Source organism: Lissotriton vulgaris, chromosome 4_1, assembly GCF_964263255.1.
Source record: "Lissotriton vulgaris chromosome 4_1, aLisVul1.2, whole genome shotgun sequence".
NCBI classification, from domain to species: Eukaryota; Metazoa; Chordata; class Amphibia; order Caudata; family Salamandridae; genus Lissotriton; species Lissotriton vulgaris.
Window position 1 is genome coordinate 1,272,507,241 of NC_141691.1, and position 23,897 is coordinate 1,272,531,137.

Consider the following 23,897-nt stretch of genomic DNA (forward strand, 5'->3'; position numbering starts at 1 on the left):
ATTTTCGGATTGTATGTGAATGAGTAAAATGAATTGAAAGAACTGGAAAAATTGTTGAAAATTATATTGATTAAAATATGGACAAACGAAAGAATAAGGAATTATTCGATAGATTGGATTCATTCAGTGTTTTGGCTGTGTAGCTTGAAAAGGCACCAACAGAGGTCTCTTTGTGTTCTGTTACTTGTATGAGGTAGAGTCACATTTTTGACAAGTAACCCAACCCCTAAAATCTAAATTAGGCCTCTAATAATCTTAAAGGCAACAGACTAAGCATTGCTTGCATGATCTTGCCATTGAAGAAAATATGAAGGTTATCAGGTGTGGAGTGGACACTTGTAACAAATCTCAACTTTTGGATAGATTTATGGTATTCTCAAAAACACAATGTTGTCGTTGGAATAGCGTTATATATCTTTCATCCGCCCCTACATTGTAGTTGTGGCAGTTATCATTGAATACCATAAGACGTGCTAGGTGCCCACCTCATCCAGAGGTTCCTCTGGTTTCGATTTGCAGTGTCCAGAGATCAAAAAAATTGAGGTAAAAGATAAGATTATAGGGACCCCAAAAGAAAAAATAGATTCAAAAAATTAGATTAAAAAAATTAGGTCTACACCCAAAGTTTTATTAGTGGTGTGGATCTAAAGGATAAAATATATTGATACTTGTGCTTGATCAAGTGACTGGATCTAGAAGTATGGCTTTTAAAAAAGGATGGTGTCGACATGTTTCAGCCCCCTATGGCTCAACGGAGTCTGCAGGGCTTTCGTCAGGACTAAACAGACATACAAACATAGAATAGTTACTTACACAATTTGTGCAGTTACTTAGATGGCTGTCTGGAAAATTTTACAGTGGCCATTCCAGCTCTTTTAATCTAAAAGAAAATTGATGAAAATCAGTACATGTAATGTAATTCGTTCGTATGTGCTTAGGCACCTGATTACGTATTAGTCTCTACTTAAGTAAATTAAATTTCAGAATATTTCTGATGTGGAGTTAAAAAAGGGAACAGAGTATGGCAAATAGAACTGAGACTTGGAAATGGGCAACTAGATTGCTGAATTGGGCAGGCTATAGAATTACTATAGGCATATCTCAGCAGCTGTACATAAGTTTTGTCCAAGGTAGGTAGTGATGATTCAAAGACAATTAATCCTGTTTGGGATAAGCGGAACATTAAAATAATGCCGACATGTCTTTTATGACAATACGAGTGCAATGTTTAAGGAGATGGCAAGGTGTCGCTGGTCTGAAAACAGGACATAGCTGCATAGGTTATCTATCAGAGGTGCGGTGATGTTACAGAAACACTCAGTATGTTAAGCACACACATAGGCTACAACGGACTGTTAGCTGTTACAGAAACACTCGGTATGTTAAGCACTAAAATAGGCTACAACGGACTGTTAGCTGTTACGGGAAAACAACTGTAGAATGTAGAATGTTGACTTCTATCTTTAGACAACATATGTTGATGTGAGTGCTCAGGCTGTATTAGACCACTCGTAATATATTGGCGCTAGTACAGAGCATATAGCCCACATTCCCCTCTGGGCAGAAGAACTGCGGTGCGTATGTGGAGATGCAGTGCGTGTATAGAAATTAAAGACTAAACCTTCATTAGCCTGGTGCGCGAGCGCTCTTACCTATAATTAAATAAGAAGAGGCTTAGTCAGGGATACAGGCTGTTTTGTAGCCACAGAGCTATGATGGAGGGCTCAAATCTAAACCACTGGAGGAATGTCAGAATCGACATTCATGAATAGTATTAGTAATGGAAAACGATGGTTGAGACACTTATAAACAACTCGGGGGCGGATACAGGAAACACTATTATACACTGCACTAACTAATTGTATCCTATTTTTTCTTGAGCGCTAATAATACCGCCCGAGTTGTTTATAAGTGTCTCAACCATCGTTTTCCATTATTAATACTATTCATGAATGTCGATTCTGACATTCCTCCAGTGGTTTAGATTTGAATGTTTAGTCTTTAATTTCTATACATGCACTGCATCTCCACATACGCACCGCAGTTCTTCTGCCCAGAGGGGAATGTGGACTATATGCTCTGTACTATCGCCAATATATTACGAGTGGTCTAATACAGCCTGAGCACTCACATCAACATATGTTGTCTAAAGATAGAAGTCAACATTCTACATTCTACAGTTGTTTTCCCGTAACAGCTAACAGTCCGTTGAAGCCTATTTTAGTGCTTAACATACCGAGTGTTTCTGTAACAGCTAACAGTCCGTTGTAGCCTATGTGAGTGCTTAACATACTGAGTGTTTCTGTAACATCACCGCACCTCTGATAGCTAACCTATGCAGCTATGTCCTGTTTTCAGACCAGCGACACCTTGCCATCTCCTTAAACATTGCACTCGTATTGTCATAAAAGACATGTCGGCATTATTTTAATGTTCCGCTTATCCCAAACAGGATTAATTGTCTTTGAATCATCACTACCTACCTTGGGCAAAACTTATGTACAGCTGCTGAGATATGCCTATAGTAATTCTATAGCCTGCCCAATTCAGCAATCTAGTTGCCCATTTCCAAGTCTCAGTTCTATTTGCCATACTCTGTTCCCTTTTTTAACTCCACATCAGAAAAATTCTTAAATTTAATTTACTTAAGTAGAGAGTAATACGTACTCAGGTGCCTAAGTACATACGAACGAATTACATTACATGTACTGATTTTCATCAATTTTCTTTTAGATTAAAAGAGCTGGAATGGCCACTGTAAAATTTTCCAGACAGCCATCTAAGTAACTGCACAAATTGTGTAAGTAACTATTCTATGTTTGTATGTCTGTTTAGTCCTGACGAAAGCCCTGCAGACTCCGTTGAGCCATAGGGGGCTGAAACATGTCGACACCATCCTTTTTTAAAAGCCATACTTCTAGATCCAGTCACTTGATCTAGCACAAGTATCAATATATTTTATCCTTTAGATCCACACCACTAATAAAACTTTGGGTGTAGACCTAATTTTTTTAATCTCATTTTTTTAATCTATTTTTTCTTTTGGGGTCCCTATAATCCTATGTTTTACCTCAATTTGTTTGATCTCTGGACACTGCAAATCGAAACCAGAGGAACCTCTGGATGAGGTGGGCACCTAGCATGTCTTATGGTATTCAATGATAACTGCCACAACTACCATGTAGGGACGGATGAAAGATATATACCGCTATTCCAACGACAACATTGTGTTTTTGAGAATACCATAAATCTATCCAAAAGTTGAGATTTGTTACAAGTGTCCACTCCACACCTGATAACCTTCATACTTACCTAGGGGAAGCAAGTGGACACTTATTCCTCCTCCCTACTCTATTGGTTACTTACTATTGAAGAAAATATGCCAGGGACTAATTTTTATGGGCATAATACAGTCTTACTTCTTCATAAACCAAAAACAGTACATTTACACTATTACAGGTCCATGGTGGTAAGTATGGCAGTGCTTCATGCAAACACTTAGGGTCTGATTTACACACGGCCTGCGCCGTCACAATAGAGGCCTCACAGTCGGGACAGGGCTCCCACACTCATGGTGGGTCCTCCACAATGGGACACTGCTGTCCCGAGTTCCTTCCACAAGTGCAGGACCCTGTCTGCAGTGCGTGAATCAGCCCCTCAGTGCGTAATCTGAGCCAGTTGTTGCAGATAGGGCACACCAACAACAGATACTCCAATACCATATACTCACCTGGGCCCATAAACACACACATTTACTTGAGTAAACCACTGGAGCCAAAGATTAATACATTTCTTCACAATTTTTAACATTAGTTATTCAATACTCCTGGATAATTTTTCACTGATCAAAAAGTTCTTTCCTCTGGTTGCGGGACCATTAGTTGAACTAGTTGATGGTGAAAATGACATAAGTTAACATATTCTTTACCTAATGTAAATAACCTCAGACTCTGGAAAGTTTCAAATCTTTATCTAAATTGCAAAACGCATTGAACCATCTCAAATACACAGTGCATTCACCATGATTCGTAGAAGAGAAAAAATTCATTTAAATCTTCAAACATATCTTTTTAGATTAATGCCATGATCAGTGCCCAGAAAAAAGAGGACTGAGAGAAAAGGACATCTGCAAATGCACAAAGTTATATCTACCAAGAATGGTGTGAAGACCAACCCCCTGGCCAAAGGGCTGGTAAGGGTCCCCTAGGATAGATCTGGCGACAAAGACTTCAGGACAGGAATCAGGCCAGAATAGATTACCTCTCTAGAATACCAACGACCGCGTCACACCCCTCTCTGACACTGTCTTCCTCCTCGAGATTCTTCTGTGATCTTCTTTCTAATCCTAATTAATTTAGGATATTAGGCTCTGCATCCGATTCTTCATCAACATCTTACAGCATCTCTCCCAGCAACAGTATCTCTTGCTTTTCCGACAGCACCCACGGCTCACAGCATCTCAACATCGATGTCTCTTTAACTAACTAAAACTATCTCAATTATACCTTTTCTTTATCATGCACCACCCACTAAAGTTTCAATATGGTAAAAATACGAAATCTAATTAGTCAGACAAGGGAGGGAAGATCATCACACCATGCTTATATGTCACTTTATTCTGTGAGACCATTGTTCATAAACCCATCCCCTTAATTTTTATTCATGCTTTATTTTTCCCACCCGCAATCACATTTCATCTGCAACAATTGTTAAAAATCCAGCATGTAGCATCTTTAACCATTTAAGTTATGATCCAGCACAGGACTGTAGCAGAGCCTTGTAAACAAATGATTACAGTATTTGGCTTAAGTGTAAGTGTTAGGGGGGTCCTCAAATTCTTACAAAAAGGCATTTGTTCAAGGATATTACGGATAGTATACATCTCGTTTGAGGCTAATTATATGTTTTTATGTTTCATCAGGTCATGGCTGATTTTGTAAAAAGTCTTGGAAGAGCATGTGATGAAAATGGATGCGTTGACGACATATACTTTGAGCTGAATAAGTGGTCATATGAAAGTAAGCTTTCAGTTTCATTTTGTCATTACAGCCATTTTAGCATCTTACAGCTTAGATGTTCATCCAAATAATGCACTATCCTGTCTCTTTAGAGGTTTTTCTGACACATGGCCTTTACTTATTTAATTTCTCCCGTTTCAACTAGCTATTTGTTCAGTACTCTACAATGTGAGATGTGGGCTGTTGCAAGAAAAGTGTGGAGACGAAGCTCTGCTCTTCATAAAGTCAGTTAAGAAGGTAATTTTTGTGAATCTTTGACAATGTTTATAAAGGGTAAGAGAACTATATTTGCAGCCTTCCAGTACAATACCTATGCTTAACTTACAGACGCAACCTTGCACTATGGCGCATAAGGTCTGTGCGTGGTGCTCCGCAGTAAAATTCTTTGCTGGCGCTAGGGAGAGGGGAGGAGAGAGTCACATCTCTGCAGAGATGCAGCTCTTCTGCTCTCTCCTACTCCCACAAATCAGTGCAGAAACTTAGGGGTAGATTTACTGACATTTTGCACTGGGTTGACATCACAAAAGTGACATTAACCAGCACAAAATTATTTTTTCCTAATTTACTTTCTGTTTGTACTGGAGAGTACCCTGAAATGAGCTGCTTTGCGTTACTTAGTGACAAGGGGCTGTTACATGGGTGGTACTATCTACAAGCAATAGTTGATAGCGCTTAGCATTAAATAAATATTTTTCTCTTTCTTTTCTGACTTTGCATGCATGCTACACTGCACAGCATACATGCACAGGAGGAGAAGTTTTAAAAGTGTGTCTACATATAGTATTTTGTACTGAAAAGGACCCCTTCAGGCATTGTCGGTACAGGTAAGAGTGGTGGGGTGGGGGGGGGGAATTGACATACAACGGGATAAAGAAAATCAATAAATAAATAAAACCTCTTACCTTGCGCTCGACGCATCGCCGAGTCGACGATGCGGCAAGTGCAAAGTAAGTGGTTTTATTTACCATATCCCATCATATGTCGACTTCCCCCCGCCGGCCCCACTGCTCCTAACTGTGCGCCTGGTCCCCTTCCAGTACAAAACCTATGGTAAACTCAGACACGTGCCCTAGCACTATGGTGCCCTATGACGCACTATGATGCACCATGTGTGCCTGGCGCACGGCAGCTAAAATCAGTGATGGCGCTACGGAGAGGGGAAGGAGGGAGCCATATCTCTTTAGATATGGCACTCTCCTTCTACCTCCATGTCACTTAACACAGATCAGCATTTTTGGCTTCTGCGCTGTGTAACTTTTTTGTAAATCTGGGTCAAAGACTGTTAACCAAATCATTTTTACCTCCGTTTACCAGTCTGAGTTAAAGCTGGGGTATTTTCACATGACAGTCAAACTGTACCTCAAATGTGTATGTTTTGGACACTGTCCTTCGTTGACACTGTATAGCATTCAATCAAAAAGTAAAATTTTTACCAATAAATAGTAGCACAAAAAATAAAGAACCCCAGCAACTGCACTTAAAATTTGAGACATGTTTGCAATTTCGATCTTGCAGCGTTTTTAGTTGCAAATAGTCCAAAACGTTGGGCTGCCCACTGATTTGTTTTCTTACAAAGGAACGATGAGGGTCTACACTAAACTACTCCAACAATATTCCACAGATAATTTGAATAGATTATGAAGTAACTGGCCAACCCACCATGACTGGTGGGAAAGGGCTTTCAAACAGGGTAACAAGGTCCCTACAAATTCTCAAATGCACCTTCTATGAGCTTATGCTAAACGATGACTTAGAAAGTCAGTTGAAAAGTAATTTTACTTTGAATAGGCTGTTAGCAGCATCTTCTAATTGTCAAATTAGGAAATGTGCTTTTTGTACTATGGGTAGTTTAGCCTTCCTAGTTTCCAGGTCCTTTGTCCGTGTTGCCGTCCTGCACAAAGTCATGCTGGCAGGTTGCATGAGCAGACCGCGCCTACCCCTTTGCCTAGGCCTCGGCAACACCCTTCTCATAGGGCATTGAGCACGAGCGTTGATTAAATAGCAAAGTTATTAAATATGTATTTCAGTAGAAAATGTTTTTTTGTTATTTACTTTCCGGTGCAAAACGTGTTTGGCGCTAGAAAGTTGCCTAAAAGTACCGCAAAACAGCACGAGGCAATTCTTTAAGTTACTTAACATCAGAGGGGCATTACATGGATGGTACATAAGTGTTCCCAAGTAACGACCCATGCTTTTTGATGCAAAAGCCTATCTACCAAATATTTGAGACAGAGATTTGCATAAAAAATGAATGCCTCTTGAAAGCAGGCGTTAAAAGGAGAAATGTTTTCATTTTTTCTTTCTCTTCCAAATTTGCATGCTTGCTGCAATGTACAGTGCACATACAAAGTAGGAAACGTTTTAAAAGTTGTATAGGCATAGGCCTTTTGAACTGGAAGGGAAGCCTTGGCTGCTCTTGTAACAAATTTGGTGAACCGAATGTTCAGCTTCGTGTTTTCTGAGTTCATGGCAGCTATTATAGCCTGTCGGCATGTGTAGCATATGAGTAAAAACGGTAAGTGCCGATCCCAGAAATAGAGAAATGCAACTTAGTTCCGTTTACATCTTAGTGTAAAGTGTAGTACAATGCCTTCTCTATGTATATCACCAAGCGTTTCCCTTGTGTTCTCGAGAACCCTTCCAACTCTCCTATATCCTGTTTACTGGAGCATCCTTTGGATTCATGAATGGGGTTTTTTCGTATGTGACTCTATCCATGCCTCTTTTCCATCAACCCAAAGATCTGCTCTTTTAGGACTACCATTTGGAGAGGTTCTCTTTAATTAGTGAGTCACAAGCTAAGGGGCTCTGAAAGTAGAAAGATTGAAGATTTATGCCAAGGGTGCAATGATTGCAGACTAACAGGCGAGAGACATCTCATGTTTGCAAACAATTGCAGACTTATAAGAGATCTCAGCATGAAAGATTCTACAGATTTGAAAGGCAGGGTGGCTTTTCACAGATTTCTCTGCACAAGTGGACTTTTGTCCACTTCTAGGTGACCATTTCTATCTGGATGGTATACACCATCGTCAGGTGGAAATCTCCACTTATTAAAATATTTACCAAGACTCCACTACTTCAGATGGATCCACCCACCTCAGAAATTACAACCCTACAGTTACTACTAATAACTTTAACGGTTGGATGTCTATCATATGCCTGGTTGGGGAATTCTCAGCACCAGTGATGGAGAAATCCACTGTCCTAGTGGAAAACTGAATAATAGGGGACAGGGAAACATCAAACACACAATGTAAATTTCACTTACATGACACACATATATAGCATAGAGTGCAAAAGTAGTGTGGACAAGCATATCCCTAATGTTCCTTCCCCTACGGTATATTATACTGGGTCTTTCAGGAATACCAGCCCCTATGATGTATCGTTTTTCAGGATAACCCAGTTTCTGGCGATTAACCATTTGGTGGCTTTGGAGTCAGTGCTATATGTCATGATAATTCTGGTTGTTTGTTCGTCTCCGCTCCTAGCGTGAAGTGTATCAGAGATAGTCTGGGTCCTCTCAATCTCTGCTGCTCTCAACAATGCGTTTTTGAGTACCCAATTAGGGTATCCCCTTTCCCCAAACTTCTCAGTGATGTTCTTGCTTTCCAACCTGTAAGCTTCTTCAGTATTGCAGTTCCTATTTGCCCTCAGCAGCTCCCCATAGGGGATACTCCACTTGATAGTCTCTGGATGGCTGCTGAGGGCATGAAGGACACTGTTCCCTGCTGTGTTTTTTTCGGGACAGAGAGGTGTGGACTTTGTTCTCTATCGCCTCTAGTTTGACGTCCAGGTATTCTACTTGGGTTTTGCTAATGGTCCCACTCAACTTGATGCTGAAGTTATTGTCATTGAGTTTGTTAATGAACTCATGAGCTTCTGTTTCAGATCCCTTCCATATAATGAAGAGATCGTCGATGTAGCGAAGCCACATCGACCCCAGCTTGAATTCCTGCTGTAAAGCCGGATGGGATCTAATGTTCTCCTCCCAGTTTCCAATAAAAAGATTAGCAAAACTAGGAGCAAAACACGATCCCATTGTGGTACAATTCGCCTGTCTAAACAGGGTCCCATTGAACAAAAAAATATTGTTGGCGAGACAATATTCTGTCATTGTAAGAAGCATCTCAGTGTGTTCACGAAATTTAACCACTCTGGTCTCTAGGTAATGTCTGCAGGCATCTAGGCCTTCTTTGTGGTTGATGATAGTGTATAAGCTATGTACATCAAGAGTGATGAACATGCTGTCTGAATCCCACTCTAAATTCCCAAGGATGACAATATTGCCCCCTTTATCCGCAGGTCGGAAGACAATACTATTATCCTCCATTATGATTTCAGGGCTAATCTTTGTTTGTATGTAAGATTAGATTCCGCCTGCTTCCATTGTTTGTTCCTAATATGTCTAGCTTTGTTAAAGGCTTTGCTTAAGGACTCATGAAAAGTATCAATACTGTTGTGTGGCAGTACTGGTATTAAGCATGATTTGGGTTTAAACTCAGCGTCAGCAGACATATCAGTAGTAATGTCTAGTTCCCTCAAAAGTTGTGTGGGAGTATAAACTTGTGATGTACATTCTACTTCAAGGCTTAGTCCTACCATGGTGTCAAGGACCCCCACATCTCTTAAATTGAAACCATAATCCTTGTTCCTCTCTATCCCTGCCCCATCTACAACGTCTACCCTGCTGTTCTTCAATTTGTACCATTTTTTTAGCTTTAACTTTCACACATACTTGAAGAGATCAATCCTATCATTGGTGTAACTAGAGGGGTTGGATGGGCAGAAAGATAATCCAAGACACAATGTTCTTTTTTCAATAATGTTCATGGGTCTTACGGACAAGTTCACAAATCGCACACCAAAAAGAACTACTAATGGATGACGACATGGTTAATAGAACTATTTATAGGTAGTTATAGTTTGGACCTAGTTTCCATAGGAAAAGTGCTTTTTGATTTGCCTATATCTTTGATCCCTGTTGATCATCACAACATTTTCCGAAAAAGTGCCCCATGAGTCCTGCTGTGCATGGACATTTTCAGGTCCCACAACAAGTTTTCCCCATGCATTTTCCAATAGGGATTTTGAACATGACTACAATTCAAACCACTAAATGGAATTACACCAAATTTGGCAGAAACCTAGATGCTGGTCCAGAAAGAGTGCTTTTTGTGATTGGTGTAAATTTATTCAGTAGTTTTAGAGATATTCAAGTAAAAAAATAGATGGCAGTGGAAGCAGATCCTTGCAGTGGACTTGTGGATCCTTCTGAAATGTGCGTGGCTGCCAACACTTCAACCAGGATGTGTTGTCAACCATCTTGGGACTAGGCTTGAAGCCAGGTCCCACCAAAAATTTAAAATATAAAGAAAAAGGGGCACAGTAGGAATACCATGACCCACCAAATTTGGGAGTGGACCCACAGGGAACCTGCCTGGTGTTAGAAGCATTTTTTAATTAAATTGTGCCGCAAATTTGTGGACGGACCCATGGGCTCCTGCTCTTCCTTACTAGTTGGAACCCCAGGTGGGCCAAGTCCTTGCTAGCATTATGCAAATAAACAAGGGGGCACACGGGTTCCCCCTCTTGGGCCTATTATGTCCCAGGAACCACCAGATCCCTGAATCTACTTTGCAATTGAATCCCAATGCATTTTGGGTTCAACTGAACCCTTCATCAGGGGTTTACAATTTTACATAAATAATCGTCGTAGCTTGAAGTTCCAAGGCGTGGCTCTGAAATATAAAACACGATAGATCTAGGTATACTAATGTTAAACAAATTCCTTCGAAACTCACATGCTTCTTATTCAGAATTAGCACATTCAACTCATGTGTGGTGTAAATAAGTAAAAGAATGGTTGTGTTATGTGATTTCTAATGTTTAGGTGCTGATTTTCGAATTAATTAGTGTAAACAAGAAAATAGGAGTTCAGGAACAGTAGGGACTGTGGTAGAGCACCCTAAAGACCTGGATGAATCCAGGCCTTGACAGAGTAGTTTATCAAATAGGGTTGTGGGGACACCCTTTCGCAGGGCACTCTCTTATAGATTTAAACCAGATTACACATTTTACATTGAGGATTAAAGAAGGAGTGCCGGTCTTACACTTTCAGAGCAGTATTTCAAACGTAACATGATACGAACAGTGAAAAAGGACTTGCAGGTTAGACATGCACAACAGTTTACATGGCAGTTATTTTAAGATGGTAACAATCATTTATAAGGTGTGACTCAGTTCACATATGGATCATGAGACCGCATTACAAGTGTGCTGAAATCGTTTCTGGGGATGTCTGACCTCTTTCTTGAATCGTGCTTAAAAGTTATGGAGGTGAGCTGATAACTTAGATGGAAGTTTACAACTCTAGCACAAGGTTTTTTATCAACATTTCTAGGTTACTCTGTAAAAACTCAGGAGGCAAAGGGCAATGAAAAAATAACATCTCCTATCATAACTATTGGATGGGAGCTATACGTCTTGTAGTCCGTAGGACAGATCCTTAATAATCCATGATCCATTCTTGTTAATATCAGCAATTCTTTGATTTTGTCCTTAGTCTCATTCACAAAATGTGCCACAATATATGTATTAATACAACTAGCAAACTACCGCCAAAAATGCCTTCTACCCTACCCTGTCAAGGTGATGTAGAAAGCTATGCACAAGCAGCTCTCCCACCACCTCAATGCAACCAGCTCCTGGAAAACACACAACCAGGTTTCCAATAGCACTGAGACTGCCCTCATCGCAACAAACAATGACAACAGGATGATTTTTTTTTTTTTTTTTTTTATTTGTCCTCATTTTCGCCCTTGGTATATCACATCAGGCTATCGGAGAGAGGAATATACTGCCACAGATATACTGGTAGTGCTTTCACTGATAATTCAATGTTGACACGCAGCATTATCACATCTCTCCATAAAGCACCCCGATATAACCGTAGCAGGGAGATGTTGCTGCAATTCGATACCCACTGACGTTTGGGGAAACCATTGGGTATACCGAAAAGAAAAATATAGACCAAGCAGCTTATTCATAGGACAGTGGGGAAAAAAAAATCCCACAGTCAAAAGCCAACTAATTCAAATTTAGGAGAAGCCAAAATTTTCGTTTTTCGGGATTGCCAGATCTTGCGAGGTCAACTTTGGATGTTTGCAGGACTGAGATACGCCAGTCTAACAACGTGGGAGGTGCTGGGTCTTTCCATTTCCTGCAGTTTTCCCTTCTGGCCAATAACATGCAGTAAAAAAGAACGTTCTTAGCAGGGCCTCGAACTCCCGAAAATAATCCCAAGATTACGGTCATTGCATTGATTGAGATTGCTACCCCTAAAGATGTAGTCAATAGTTTACTAATTGAATCCCAGTAGGAGAACAAGAGTGGGCATTCAAAAAACATATGTATGTCAGAGGCTGCTAGAAGCCCACACCTAGGGCAGGCTACAGGGGAGTTCAGGATGATCTTAGACCATGGAGGGAAAGCAGCATTTATATTACTTGACCTATCTGAAGCCTTGGACATGAACTCCCACTGCCCCCTGACCAATAGACTGCACAAGAAAGGCATACTAAGACCCTCACTCAACTGGAATTTTTCCTTAATCACAGGAAGAACACAAAGAGTCAACCTGCCACCCTACGAATCAGTCCCCTAAGGAACATCCCTAAGCCCTACACTATTCAACATCTATATGACTCCGCTAGCGGATCTCATCAGATCGTACGTCAGCATACTCTCCTACAAAGATGATACCCAACTGATATTCTACCTGTCAGACAAGGCCCCTACTTAAAAAAAATGCATGCCTGCTGTTGGAAATTGGCCCCATAGTGGAGGGCCAGGAGGAATGGGGGTCCTGCCAGGGATTTCCAAAATCCCTTTCCGACATCCTTTTTATGTCGGAAAGGCCAACATGAAAGGCTGTTAGAAACCGACATTGTAATCCCAACAGCGGAGCCTAGGTTGGCTCCACCATCATTTAAGGGATTACAATTCTGCTCCTCTTCCGACGGGTTCACTGAGCCCATCAGAAAAGGAGCAGAATCCCCCCACAGGTTTCTCTACAACCACCATCATCATAATACGGTGGTCGGAGGGAAGTCCTGGATGTCGGGCGCAAAGCCTCCGACAGACTGCTGGATGGCTTTCCGCCCGACACCCAAATCAGGCCCTATGTGAGATAATGGGAGACGGGTCTGCACAGAAAATATATTGCCAAGAGGCATTTTATTCTCAAAACATAAGCAAAAAATATTTCACAATAAATGCTTAATGACATCAAATCTCATGAAGTTTTATGACAAAATTATGAAATTCGCACATCTATACATTTGTAGTACCAATAAATGGATTCATAATGTGGTTTTAATGTTTATTGTGCTTGTGTGTATTTTACTGACAGGTAATTACAGTACATATTTTTTTCTATAAAGAAAACATTAAAATATTTGTTTTGTCTCAAAAATGTGTCTCTTTTCTGAATAGATGATGCAGTACTTGGGCCCCTTGATGGTAACTTCTGTTAGTCTTCACAGAAGACTAAATACAGCTCAATGGCAACAGCATACTCAAGCGTGGGACAATATATTTTCCACAGGTACTGTGCTATGAAAACAGGCTGATTCAAATATTTGCCATTTTGAAGTTGCATTTGAAATGTTAATTGCATATTATTCGTTAGCTTGGGTATTATGAAGTACTAAGGACTAGATTTAGAGTAAAACTGTCATGGAAAGTCCTCAAATTTGTGAAGAAGTGGTAATTTCCTCGCAATGGAGAATCATTTGGCAGTATAACTTCTGCCACTTGGATTCTGTGGCAGAGGACTTTTCTACAGTTGGAAAGCTTTCAGTGGAGGATTTACGACTTCCTCTTCAAATTCTTCATTACCAGCTAATTCAATTTAGGGCCAAAATGGAGTCCACAGTGCAAGGCAGTGGGCCACATGCACAGTTGGATGGTTTTATGTGGGTAGCTTGGAGGAAGATACTAAGGGAGTTTCAAATTGGAAAGAAGACTTGAAGAAATGTTCCAGCTATTTCGGCAAATAAAGGTGGTTTACTTTCGCATTTGGGCTTTCAGTGACCAAGCTCCAAAAATGGCTCCATATCTAGTTTATCAAAGACTTTTTCCTTTCATTTGCTCCTAGGACTAACATGTCAGCTGAGTTCAATCATAAGGAATATGTATGGCTAGTAGGTATGTGGGATCTATCATGTAAATGTGGGGGATAGATTACATTTGCAAATGTATGTGTAAATGTATGTGCAAACAAAAAAGGTATTTCATCAGGGAAAAATCCTCAGTATAAAGCAATATTTAAACTTCTGAAATATTTTATCCTGCTCCAAAACACATATCTTTAAAAAAAGGCATTTTAAAGGCCAGCTAAAGGCCACCTAATATTGAATCATCTTCTGTCACTTGAGAAATAACTACTGTGCCACAAGTCAAAACAGATCTAGGGGATTGTATTGCTATTATATTTAGGGATAGGTCCCTAGTCCACTGTCTCATGGATAGGCCCCATGGAGGCAGTTCCAGTTGGGTATTTTTATAAACCGGAAACGAAAAGAGGCTTAGGTTCCCAATCAACAGCTGCTAATATCCCTCCTGTTTTTGCTATCCCAACTGTTAATCATTTTTCTCCCCTAGAATATGTAGATTGACTGCGTACCTCAGCTTGCGGTTTACCACAGACCTCGTCAAATACCAAGGAGCACGGGAAGGTTAAGTCATTATCACCGAACATGACCAAGATAGACAGTGCCGATCCCTTAGCATCCTCGAATCTTAGCCCTCAAGTTGACGCGCATAATGCTCATGCATGCAGTGTGGATAACTTTGCTTCCCCTGAGAGTCCCAACTTAGGGGCCGATTAGGATTGCGGTGAATCTGCATCCTCCGGGCCGGCGGAAGCCACCGCCGGCCACGAGGATGCGGATTCACTGCTGCGGTGATTGCAAAGACCCCCCCGCCAGATTAGGATGGCAGGGCGGTCATCTGCGGAGGTGAAGACCGTCCGCCGCTTTTCCTCCACGGTCCCGCGGCGGAAAAGCTCTAATATGGTGGCAGTGTCTATCAGACACCGCCAGCCATATTAGGATTCATGCGGAAACATGCTTTTCCACGGCGGGTTTTCCGCCGTGAAAAAGCATGTGGTCTTTGGTGTTTGGGGGCCCGTTGCAGGCCCCCAGGGTATTGGGGGTGGGGGGTGCACATGGGGGGTACCTATGGTACCCCCCAGCATTTACATGCACAAAGCAGCAGGCACCACGCAGTGCCTGCCGCTTTGTGCATGTAAATGTTACACATGCATTTTTAACCTTGCGGCGGGTGCTGCTTCAAGCAGCACCCGCCGCAAGGTTAAAGGAACAGGATGTGACCGCCAGGGTGGCGGTCACATCCTAATTTGCATGGAGGGACCGCCGCTGCCCATGCGGATGGTCCCTCTTCCTCGGGGGTGGCGGACGGACGCAGGTCCGTCCGCCATCCTAATGACCCCCTAAGTCAGTTGCTCCTCACATGTATCATCAGAGAGCACTGCACCACTATGAAATGTTTTGCTGCACGGAAATTTGGAACCCCGTGCGGCACCAAATGATATGAGCCCCAAAGTGACTCCTGCCTTACCCTTATATTCCAAAGTGTAAGGGCTTACTGCCACAAAAAATATGACCACTTGTGGAAGTCTATTTTGGAATATTGCAGGATTATCACACAATTTAGAACTCACGGATTGGGTTTCTTTTATCAAAAATTATAGCAAAGTATGCCTTCAGGAAACATGGCGGCGAGACAGCATACATATAAATGGGTTTTATTCGATTCACACACAGGCCAATGTCCCCCTGGGTGGTCATGCAAAAAGAAATTTATTGACACTTGTCTCGATGCCAATTAATGGTAGATTGGTTAGGATTAAATGTGACTCATCGCACTTTCATATTATTAACATCTCCATTGGACGAAGCCTGACACTGGTACTTATACATTTTTATCATAACAATTTTAACGCTGCAACTATAAGCATTGCCCAAGATTTGGAATATGCACTGTCAAATCATATAGAGGAACTAAAAACTGATTTCATAGTGTTATGGGGAGGCGATTTCAATTGTAAATGATGCCGTCATTCAAGAAAGGGCGCTTGTCTTCTGATAGCTGGGGATATAGATGACAGCTGTCATTTTATTCACAATCCCTGTGGGAATATTTTTAATTCAATTTTGTCAAAATTCTCACTTTGTCTCACTGTGGATCTTATCAATTTAGCAGGAACTGACATAGTAACATACATTGGAAGAGGCAAAGGCAATTTTAATTGCTGTTATTGCTTTCTCAGAGTATTTTAAATCCCACTCTTTGGTTTTTAACATACACAAAATTATTTATAGTGATCACTACCCTATTTCCTTAGAGATGGTGACCAAAACTGATGCCCAGCCTGCCTTAGTTAGTACTGCCCATTAATCTACAATAAAAATAAAGGGCTATGCCGGAAGTGGTCTGCCATAAACTCTGACTGGGTTTTACATCAAATTATAACAACTAATTTGACTCAAATCTTAGACTGCTTGGAAGAAAATATAAACCCCTCAGATATGGTAACCTCTTTTGAGGGAATAATAGAGACCGTAAATGCTATATTAATCAAGAAACCAAGTTCTAGCCCACTGAGCGGCAAAAGGTGGCTTAATGATGACTGCACCTTTTGTCATAATCAATTAGTAAAAGGCACTGAAAATAAAATCCCGAAACTTATCAGAGGTAAAACAGTTACGCTCCAAATACAAGTATGCGCTAATGAAACGTAAGCTTGAAATCAGGCATGAAGCATGGGAACAACTGCACATAGCCTGTCAGAGCAGAAATTCCAAATTTTTCTGGAAAACTGTTAACCAGGATTATTTTAATGAGTCTAAAAATGGTAAAATTGATGCAGCCATTATGCCAGAGACCTGGGTTGAACACTTCTTGGGTCTTTACAAAATATATAGTGATCCTGTTTTTAGTTTTAATAATAATCATGGGGCAACAGCCTTGGCACCCCAGACACAAGATGAGGTAGATAGGGCCCTAACTCGGACCGTTAGGAACAAGGCCTCTGTCCCTGGTGGCGTCCCAGCGGATTTATTCCTGGACAATACACCCCTGTGGCTCCCGCTTTTAAAAAATATCTTAAATATCCTCCTGACTCCTGGAGAACCGTGACAATAGTCCCCATCTTTAAAAAGGGTGACAGGGCAGACCCCAAATGCAACCGGCCTATATCCCTGATCGACTGCACCTGTAAGATCTTTGGAAGAGTAATTTTAGAAAGGTTGGAGCCCTGGGTAACAGAGACTGGCAAGCTTTCTGATATCCAAAATGGCTTCAGGAGGGGGCTGGGCACAGTAGAACAGTGCCTTAATCTGCACCTAGTCATAGGCAAGTATACTTTAGCCAGGCCGGGATCCCTATATTTAGGGTTCATGGACCTGATGTCTGCCTTTGACTGGGTGCAGAGAGGAAAGCTCTGGGAGAAGATGTTGGAGATAGGCATTGAATCAGCGAAGGTGCATTTCATAGCAGCTATGCATCGGATGTCACTGGGACGGTTCGTTAACAAGCAGGTGGGGAACTTACAACACAAATCAAAATGGGCCACGGGGTTCACCAGGGTTGTGTGCTTGCCCTTTTTTTATTCTGTCTGTATATAAATGATTTGGAACCGTTATCATAAATGGGCGCCTGGATGCTCCACAGATAGGCAAAAGGCCGTTACCGGCATTACTATATTCAGACAATTGTGTTTTAATGTCTCAAACCGGGGTGGGGCTGCATCAACATTTAAGGAGTTTTAATTATTTTATGAATGACCTTGGCCTCAAGAGCAATGTGGCTAAATCCCATGTTATGGTGGTTGGTAAACATCCTACATTTGTGAAGATTTGTTTTATAGGCAGTGAGAAATTGCTCTACGTGCCCATCTCCCCCTACTTAGGAATCCTTTTTGATTCAAACGGCGTATGGCACCACTTAATGGAGGCTAAGATCAGGGGTTTTAATCAAAATCTGGAGGCCATTCATAGATTTGCAAAAACACTAGGCTTGTGCCCAATAAAAGCAATCCTTGAAATATATAAGGCACGTAGTGTGCCGCTACTTTGTATGGTGCTGGAGTCTGGGGATCTTGTAATATCTTAGGCATCCAGAAAGCTGAAAATATGTTGACTGTTCCTATAAGTTCCTCAAGTACCACGTGTCACAGGGAGATTCCCCTGTCCTTTTGCACACAATTAGCACCTCTCTTATTGTGGTATAATATCTGGGCAAAAGAAGAACCAGTCCTGAATCATACCGTCATCACAGACTATTTAAAACTAGAATGGGCAAACAAAATCCCTTGGATCGCTTATATTAGATCCCAATTGAGGAACTTGGGATTAAGATTGTCTTGACAATCCAGGAAACATTCTTAAAATGACAAGGGTAAAGCTGAAGAAAGAATTTCTGACGTACTCTTACCTGAAAAGAGACATTCAGGAGACGGGGAAAAAAAGACTCACTGAGCATTCGCTTTTAGTCTGCTCTTCAGGCACCGGCCTTACCTCTCCTTTTATTTTAGTAATACCAAATTATATTATCTTATAAGGTTTAGGTTTGGAATTTCACATTTATTGGTCACATACCCATGGAAGCATTCTCTGACGCTAGATTGGATGTATGCCCATGTGATTCACAAACAAGGCAGAGCACATGCTTTTTTAACTCCACTTTTAAAATGTTGAAATATAAGGAAATGTCGGGCTGCACTGTATTATCTTCAGCTTTTACAGGATTAAATTATCTGTTCAATGGTCTACAAATACATCTCCTCTGCAGTTCGACTCCGGAACATTGTTGGAAAATGAGCTCACGTTTCTGGTGACGATGCTGTCTCAAAGTGCTGTTTTTAAGAATAATGTACAATGATTGTCTTGTGCTCCATTATTATCATCTTATGTAGATTAGTGATGTTTATTTTAAGAGTTTCTTATATGTGGATTAATTTCATGACGGTTTTATTCAGAAACTTTTGTATTCTTGTATGATGCATTCTTTTATGGCTTGGAATATAGCCAAATAAAGATTTCTGACAGACAGAAATAACGACTGATTTAGAGTCGAGTGGCAACCAAATAAAATTACTTGTGAAGTGGATGCTGAATTGCTATTTGAAGGAGTTTCCACTGGTAGAGCACTCTTATGTAGAATTACCTCTGATATAGGAATAGTGAGAGTGTTCTTTACTGGCTGCAAATTCTGCAGTGAAGGGTTTTGGACAATCTTCACAAATCAAAGAACCTAATATTATATTACAACTACACAGAATCTATGGTCGGTAGCAATTTAGACATGACATGGAGACTGTAGGAATTCCATTCCATTTCTGCTGCATCCTTGTTTCAGTGAAAGGTGTTTATCTATTGTTACTTTAAAAGTAATATCAATGTACTTTTCTCCATGAGCAGTTTCCATTTGGCTGTTTTTCCGCCAACACAATTATCATTGATATGCTGTATTACATAAAAAAGATGCAACAGTTAAAATACTTTTTAAACCTAACCACTGTATACACATATGCGTTTAATTCTTATATCCAACAGGCAATATCTTTTGATAATTACATTATTTAAAATAACTATCTAAGTTATCTTTGTATTGCATAACTAAACTCAAATACAGTTTTGGTTTGTGAAACTAAGGAATTTTCTTCTTTGCTTAGGGTAACCAACTTAGTAGTTTCAATGAGACATGGAATCTGAGTTTTTCTTTCTTTTCTCATTCTATTTTAAATTACATTTTAAGGCAAATGGAATGAACACTAATAGACAATTTCTAGGTTTAAGAAAAAACGTTTGATAATAATCGACAGACTAAAGTAGAAAATAAAATATCTTGTTTGTTGTTGAAACATTGGTTCATTTTTCAACCTGTTTAATCAATAAATATGAGATTACTAGATTCAAATGAGATGGTAAACCCAAAGGTCAGATTTAAGAGAACAATATAAGTATCAGAGGACGGGGGTTGGGCACTATGCTACTTTGAACAGCATTATTATGCTGATGCTTTACAATATTTGCAACAATTGGTAAATAAGGAATTCTGCACTGTTTAAAATATGACTACTTTGAAGGTTATGCTTCCAAATTATGATTGACAAGATATCCTTTTAAAATTCCAAAACCCTGAATTGGTTTAAAAAAAAAAAGAAGTTTAAAATTACATCAGGCCAACAGGATATTTGTTATAGCCTGTATTCGACCTTCCTAGATTGTCATGAACTCTCTCCTCTCTGGAATAACATGACTGCTCCAAATGTGCTTAATTGGAGTACAGTTGCAGGACAGAATACATTTGGCAACTCTACAATTGGAAAATGAGTAAAAGAGAGACAAACGCACTACCATTCAGATATTGCTGATATATTTGGTGTATCCATGTGAGAATTGTTTAGGGTAATTTAGTTTACACCATGGAAAATTAAGCCACAATTTCAAAATCAAGATCACAGAATATTTTAGTGGAATCATGGAATTATTTTGTGATTTTTGTTTTTGCTCTAGGGTAGGATGTCATTTTTTAACAACTTTAGGGCTTCTTATAAACATCAGCTTCATATATTTTTTGGGGGGGGCCTGCATCACCATAGTAAATCCGCCTAAGTTGAAATCAACTCTGCAGGGCTGCAATTAGTTAGGTGAGGTGATCCATCAGTAAAAGTAATAACACATAGCATTCACAAGTTTAGGTACAATTTGCCGGATCTGCATGTATGTATCTTGGGGTAGGTGGTCGAGGGCCCAAACTGGATAATCTGTGCATGTCATCCAGTGTGAAAAGGCTTGATTTAGCAACTGACTTAAGTGAAGGAAGGAAAGGTTCAGACTGAAACTTGTAGGAGAGGGGATACCTTTACAGGTATGCTAATGGTTTAAACGATGTAATCTTGGTTTCAGCACAGGGTTATTTGAGTAGTAATAGATGGCATAGAATTGCAATGCTTAGAATATTTGTTGAAACATAACTATAGGTACAGTGCTAAAGGTATCGGAAGAGGTGGCATTCACTTATTTTGAAACATGAATGAGTGTACATTGCTAGGAGCAAAGCCATCAAACATCTTTGCTGTAGGGTGTGGTTGGTGCAATAGAAGTTTGAACAATGTAATTGCGGCAGACCCATTTAATTTGACAAAGTGAGGAAGGAATTTTGTTGTGCGCTAACTAGAAGGACATTGTAATGTACTAGCTTGCTTGCTAACACATTTTTTATCAGCTTTTGGAGTTGTGAAAGGATGGGTGATGGTGAGTTTTCCATGTACTAAGTAGGTGGAACCTGAGGGAATTGGTGGAAGTGATGAGTGATACAAGCCTGAAACTCCATTCAAACCTCCTGGCAAGATTTCTAGTGGAGCTAAAGGTAGAAAAAGTAGAGGAGTCTGGGTGTGTTGATAGGTACATTGTTTCACTTTAGGTTAAGTTAAGCTTGGGGCAGCGGATGTTTTCCATTCTCTTATGACTTTAAGGTGTCTCGTATTTTAGATTAAAGGTGGGGAGGTATAGGATGTGAAGGCCCTTAAGATCCGAGTGTCATCAAAGATCTAACAGATGCAACCAAATGAGGTAATGATGTCACTGTTGGGTGTGTTCTAAAAGTAAAAGAGATGATTATCGGGAAATGAACTTGAAGAAATTAGAGAACCAGTCAATATCTATTTTTTCTTGGTGAGCCAAGCATACTTAATATGGTGATATGGTCACACATCCTGCATGTTGGAGAGACATCTATATGATAAGTTTATAAGCGAGGTGATTCTGGTTGGTGGTGGTGATTAATGTGGATGTTTATGTTACTAGTCTGGTCACAGTAGAAAAGTTCTTGGCTGAATCCTGATTGTAGTGAGTTTAATGGTTTTTGGGGGTGAGGTACTGCTGAGCACATTTTGCATTACCCAATTAAAAGTTTTTGAAAATCGGTGAATTAGTAGATAGGAGTAGCAGTTAAGCTATGAGCAATGGGATTGGCATGGTAGACTAAAGTCACTGTGGGTAGGTACTCAAGGGTAAGGGGGTTGTCCAGGAAGGAGCATCAGATACCATATCTGGCTGCTCTGATAGTTTCCAGTATCTTGTGAAATTGCGTAAAGTAGCATAATGACCTAATTTGTGCATCAGCATGCAAACACCTCTGAGAATCACAAATTTGCACACGAAAATAGAGGGCAGGTCAATTGGCAAGACCACTATTTTATAACTATATAAGCCATGTTCTGGGATATTTGTGGGTGTGCATAATAAGTTATACACACGAATGCTTTGGTAATTGATTGCATTTTATATTAAATTTGTACTTGTGCATATGAAAGTCACAAGTCAGGGAATTATTGTACTTTTGCCATTTATTTTAAAAAAATTTAATTCTGCTAAAATCATCCTATCTACACAGTGTACTTTCATTGATGTACTCTCAATGTTTACTCTAATTTCATAATACTGTTTAACGGATCACAACCCATTTCTTTTGGTAGCAAAGAACTGTATCAGCGAAAGACTTGAAAATCAACCAGACACTTCAAAAGAAGACATACTGAGTGCAGTGTGCCAAGACAGTCAGTTGACACGAAAGCAGTTATGTGGCATTTTCTCAGAACTTCAAATTGGAGGTGTTGAAACGGTACGTTTGTATAATTAACATTTGTGATGATGCAGTGATACAAAAGGTGCACATTTAGTGTTGATAATAAAACTGTGCAATGCAACATATTAAAATAAACTAATCTTAGTTTGAAATCAATGTTGTGAAATGTTGGCATTTCTGAGGCTATATGAAAACATTAACTTCTAAGGTAACATATAGATTTGAGAGGCCTGGCCTATGCAGAAAGATGGGTACAATGTATGTTATCTTTTTAGCTTTGGATCCTAAGACGTAGGGGCACATGCATCAACCTATTTAGGAAGTGCAAACGGTGTGAATCGGTAAATTCGGCCGTTTGCACTTCCTAAATACGTTTTTGGGATGCATGAAACAATTTTTCAAAATTCACTTTTTTTTGCATTTCCTAAAAATGCGAATGCATTTAAGGAATCGCATTTGTGCGATTCCTTAAATGCAATGCATCATTGTTTTTAAAAAAAATGTGAATTTTGAAATAGGAAGTGCAAATTAACACGAGGTTGACCCTCGTGTTAATTTGCGAAATTGTTTCAAAAAGCACAAAAATGCATTTTGAAAAGTGTCATGTTACAGACACACATGTCCTTAGGACATGTGTGTGTGAAACATGCACTTTAAAATACATTTCAGGGGTGCAGGGGGGGGTCCTTTGGACCCCCCTCTGCACCCTTGCAATGCATCAACAAATTGTGATTTCCTAAAAAAAGAAATGCAAAACGGCATTGATTCCTATGGGCCTCTAGGCCCATAGGAATCAATGTAATGCCATTCCTTAATTGCGATTCGCAATTAAGGAATCGCAAATTCCGAAATTTAAGAAATCCTAAAAATTGTTAGGATTTCTTGATGCGTAGGATTTTGCAATTCCTAAATAGCGATTCCTTAATTTTCGCTATTTAGGAAATGCTAAATCCTAGATTGATGCATGTGCCCCTCAATCTTTCAAACTCCTAAGATTACCTCGCAAAATAAGTGAGTGCTCGAAACCCTGTTCCTACATGTTATTTTTCATTCCATTGCTGGAAAACTTACTATGCAGCCTTAATGCGCCCAGTAATCAACCCACCCCTCATCATTTTGACAGGGCATTTGCAATGAAGCTATAAGTAGATTGAAGCACAAAAACTATTTGTTCTGTAGACTTTTGTGTATCCCGGC

The 23,897-nt window shown here is 40.1% G+C and overlaps 1 protein-coding gene across 1 annotated transcript in view; it reads left to right on the forward strand.

Moving 5' to 3' along the window:
* LOC147723126 (1,25-dihydroxyvitamin D(3) 24-hydroxylase, mitochondrial-like) overlaps positions 1 to 23,897 on the forward strand; it is a 162,213-nt gene that overhangs the window by 43,753 nt on the left and 94,563 nt on the right. The window contains exons 5-8 of the mRNA XM_086967450.1: positions 4,922 to 5,018; positions 5,164 to 5,255; positions 13,518 to 13,629; positions 22,591 to 22,736. Of these exons, the coding sequence (XP_086823576.1) occupies positions 4,922 to 5,018; positions 5,164 to 5,255; positions 13,518 to 13,629; positions 22,591 to 22,736 (447 nt within the window). The remainder of the gene's footprint in view (positions 1 to 4,921; positions 5,019 to 5,163; positions 5,256 to 13,517; positions 13,630 to 22,590; positions 22,737 to 23,897) is intronic.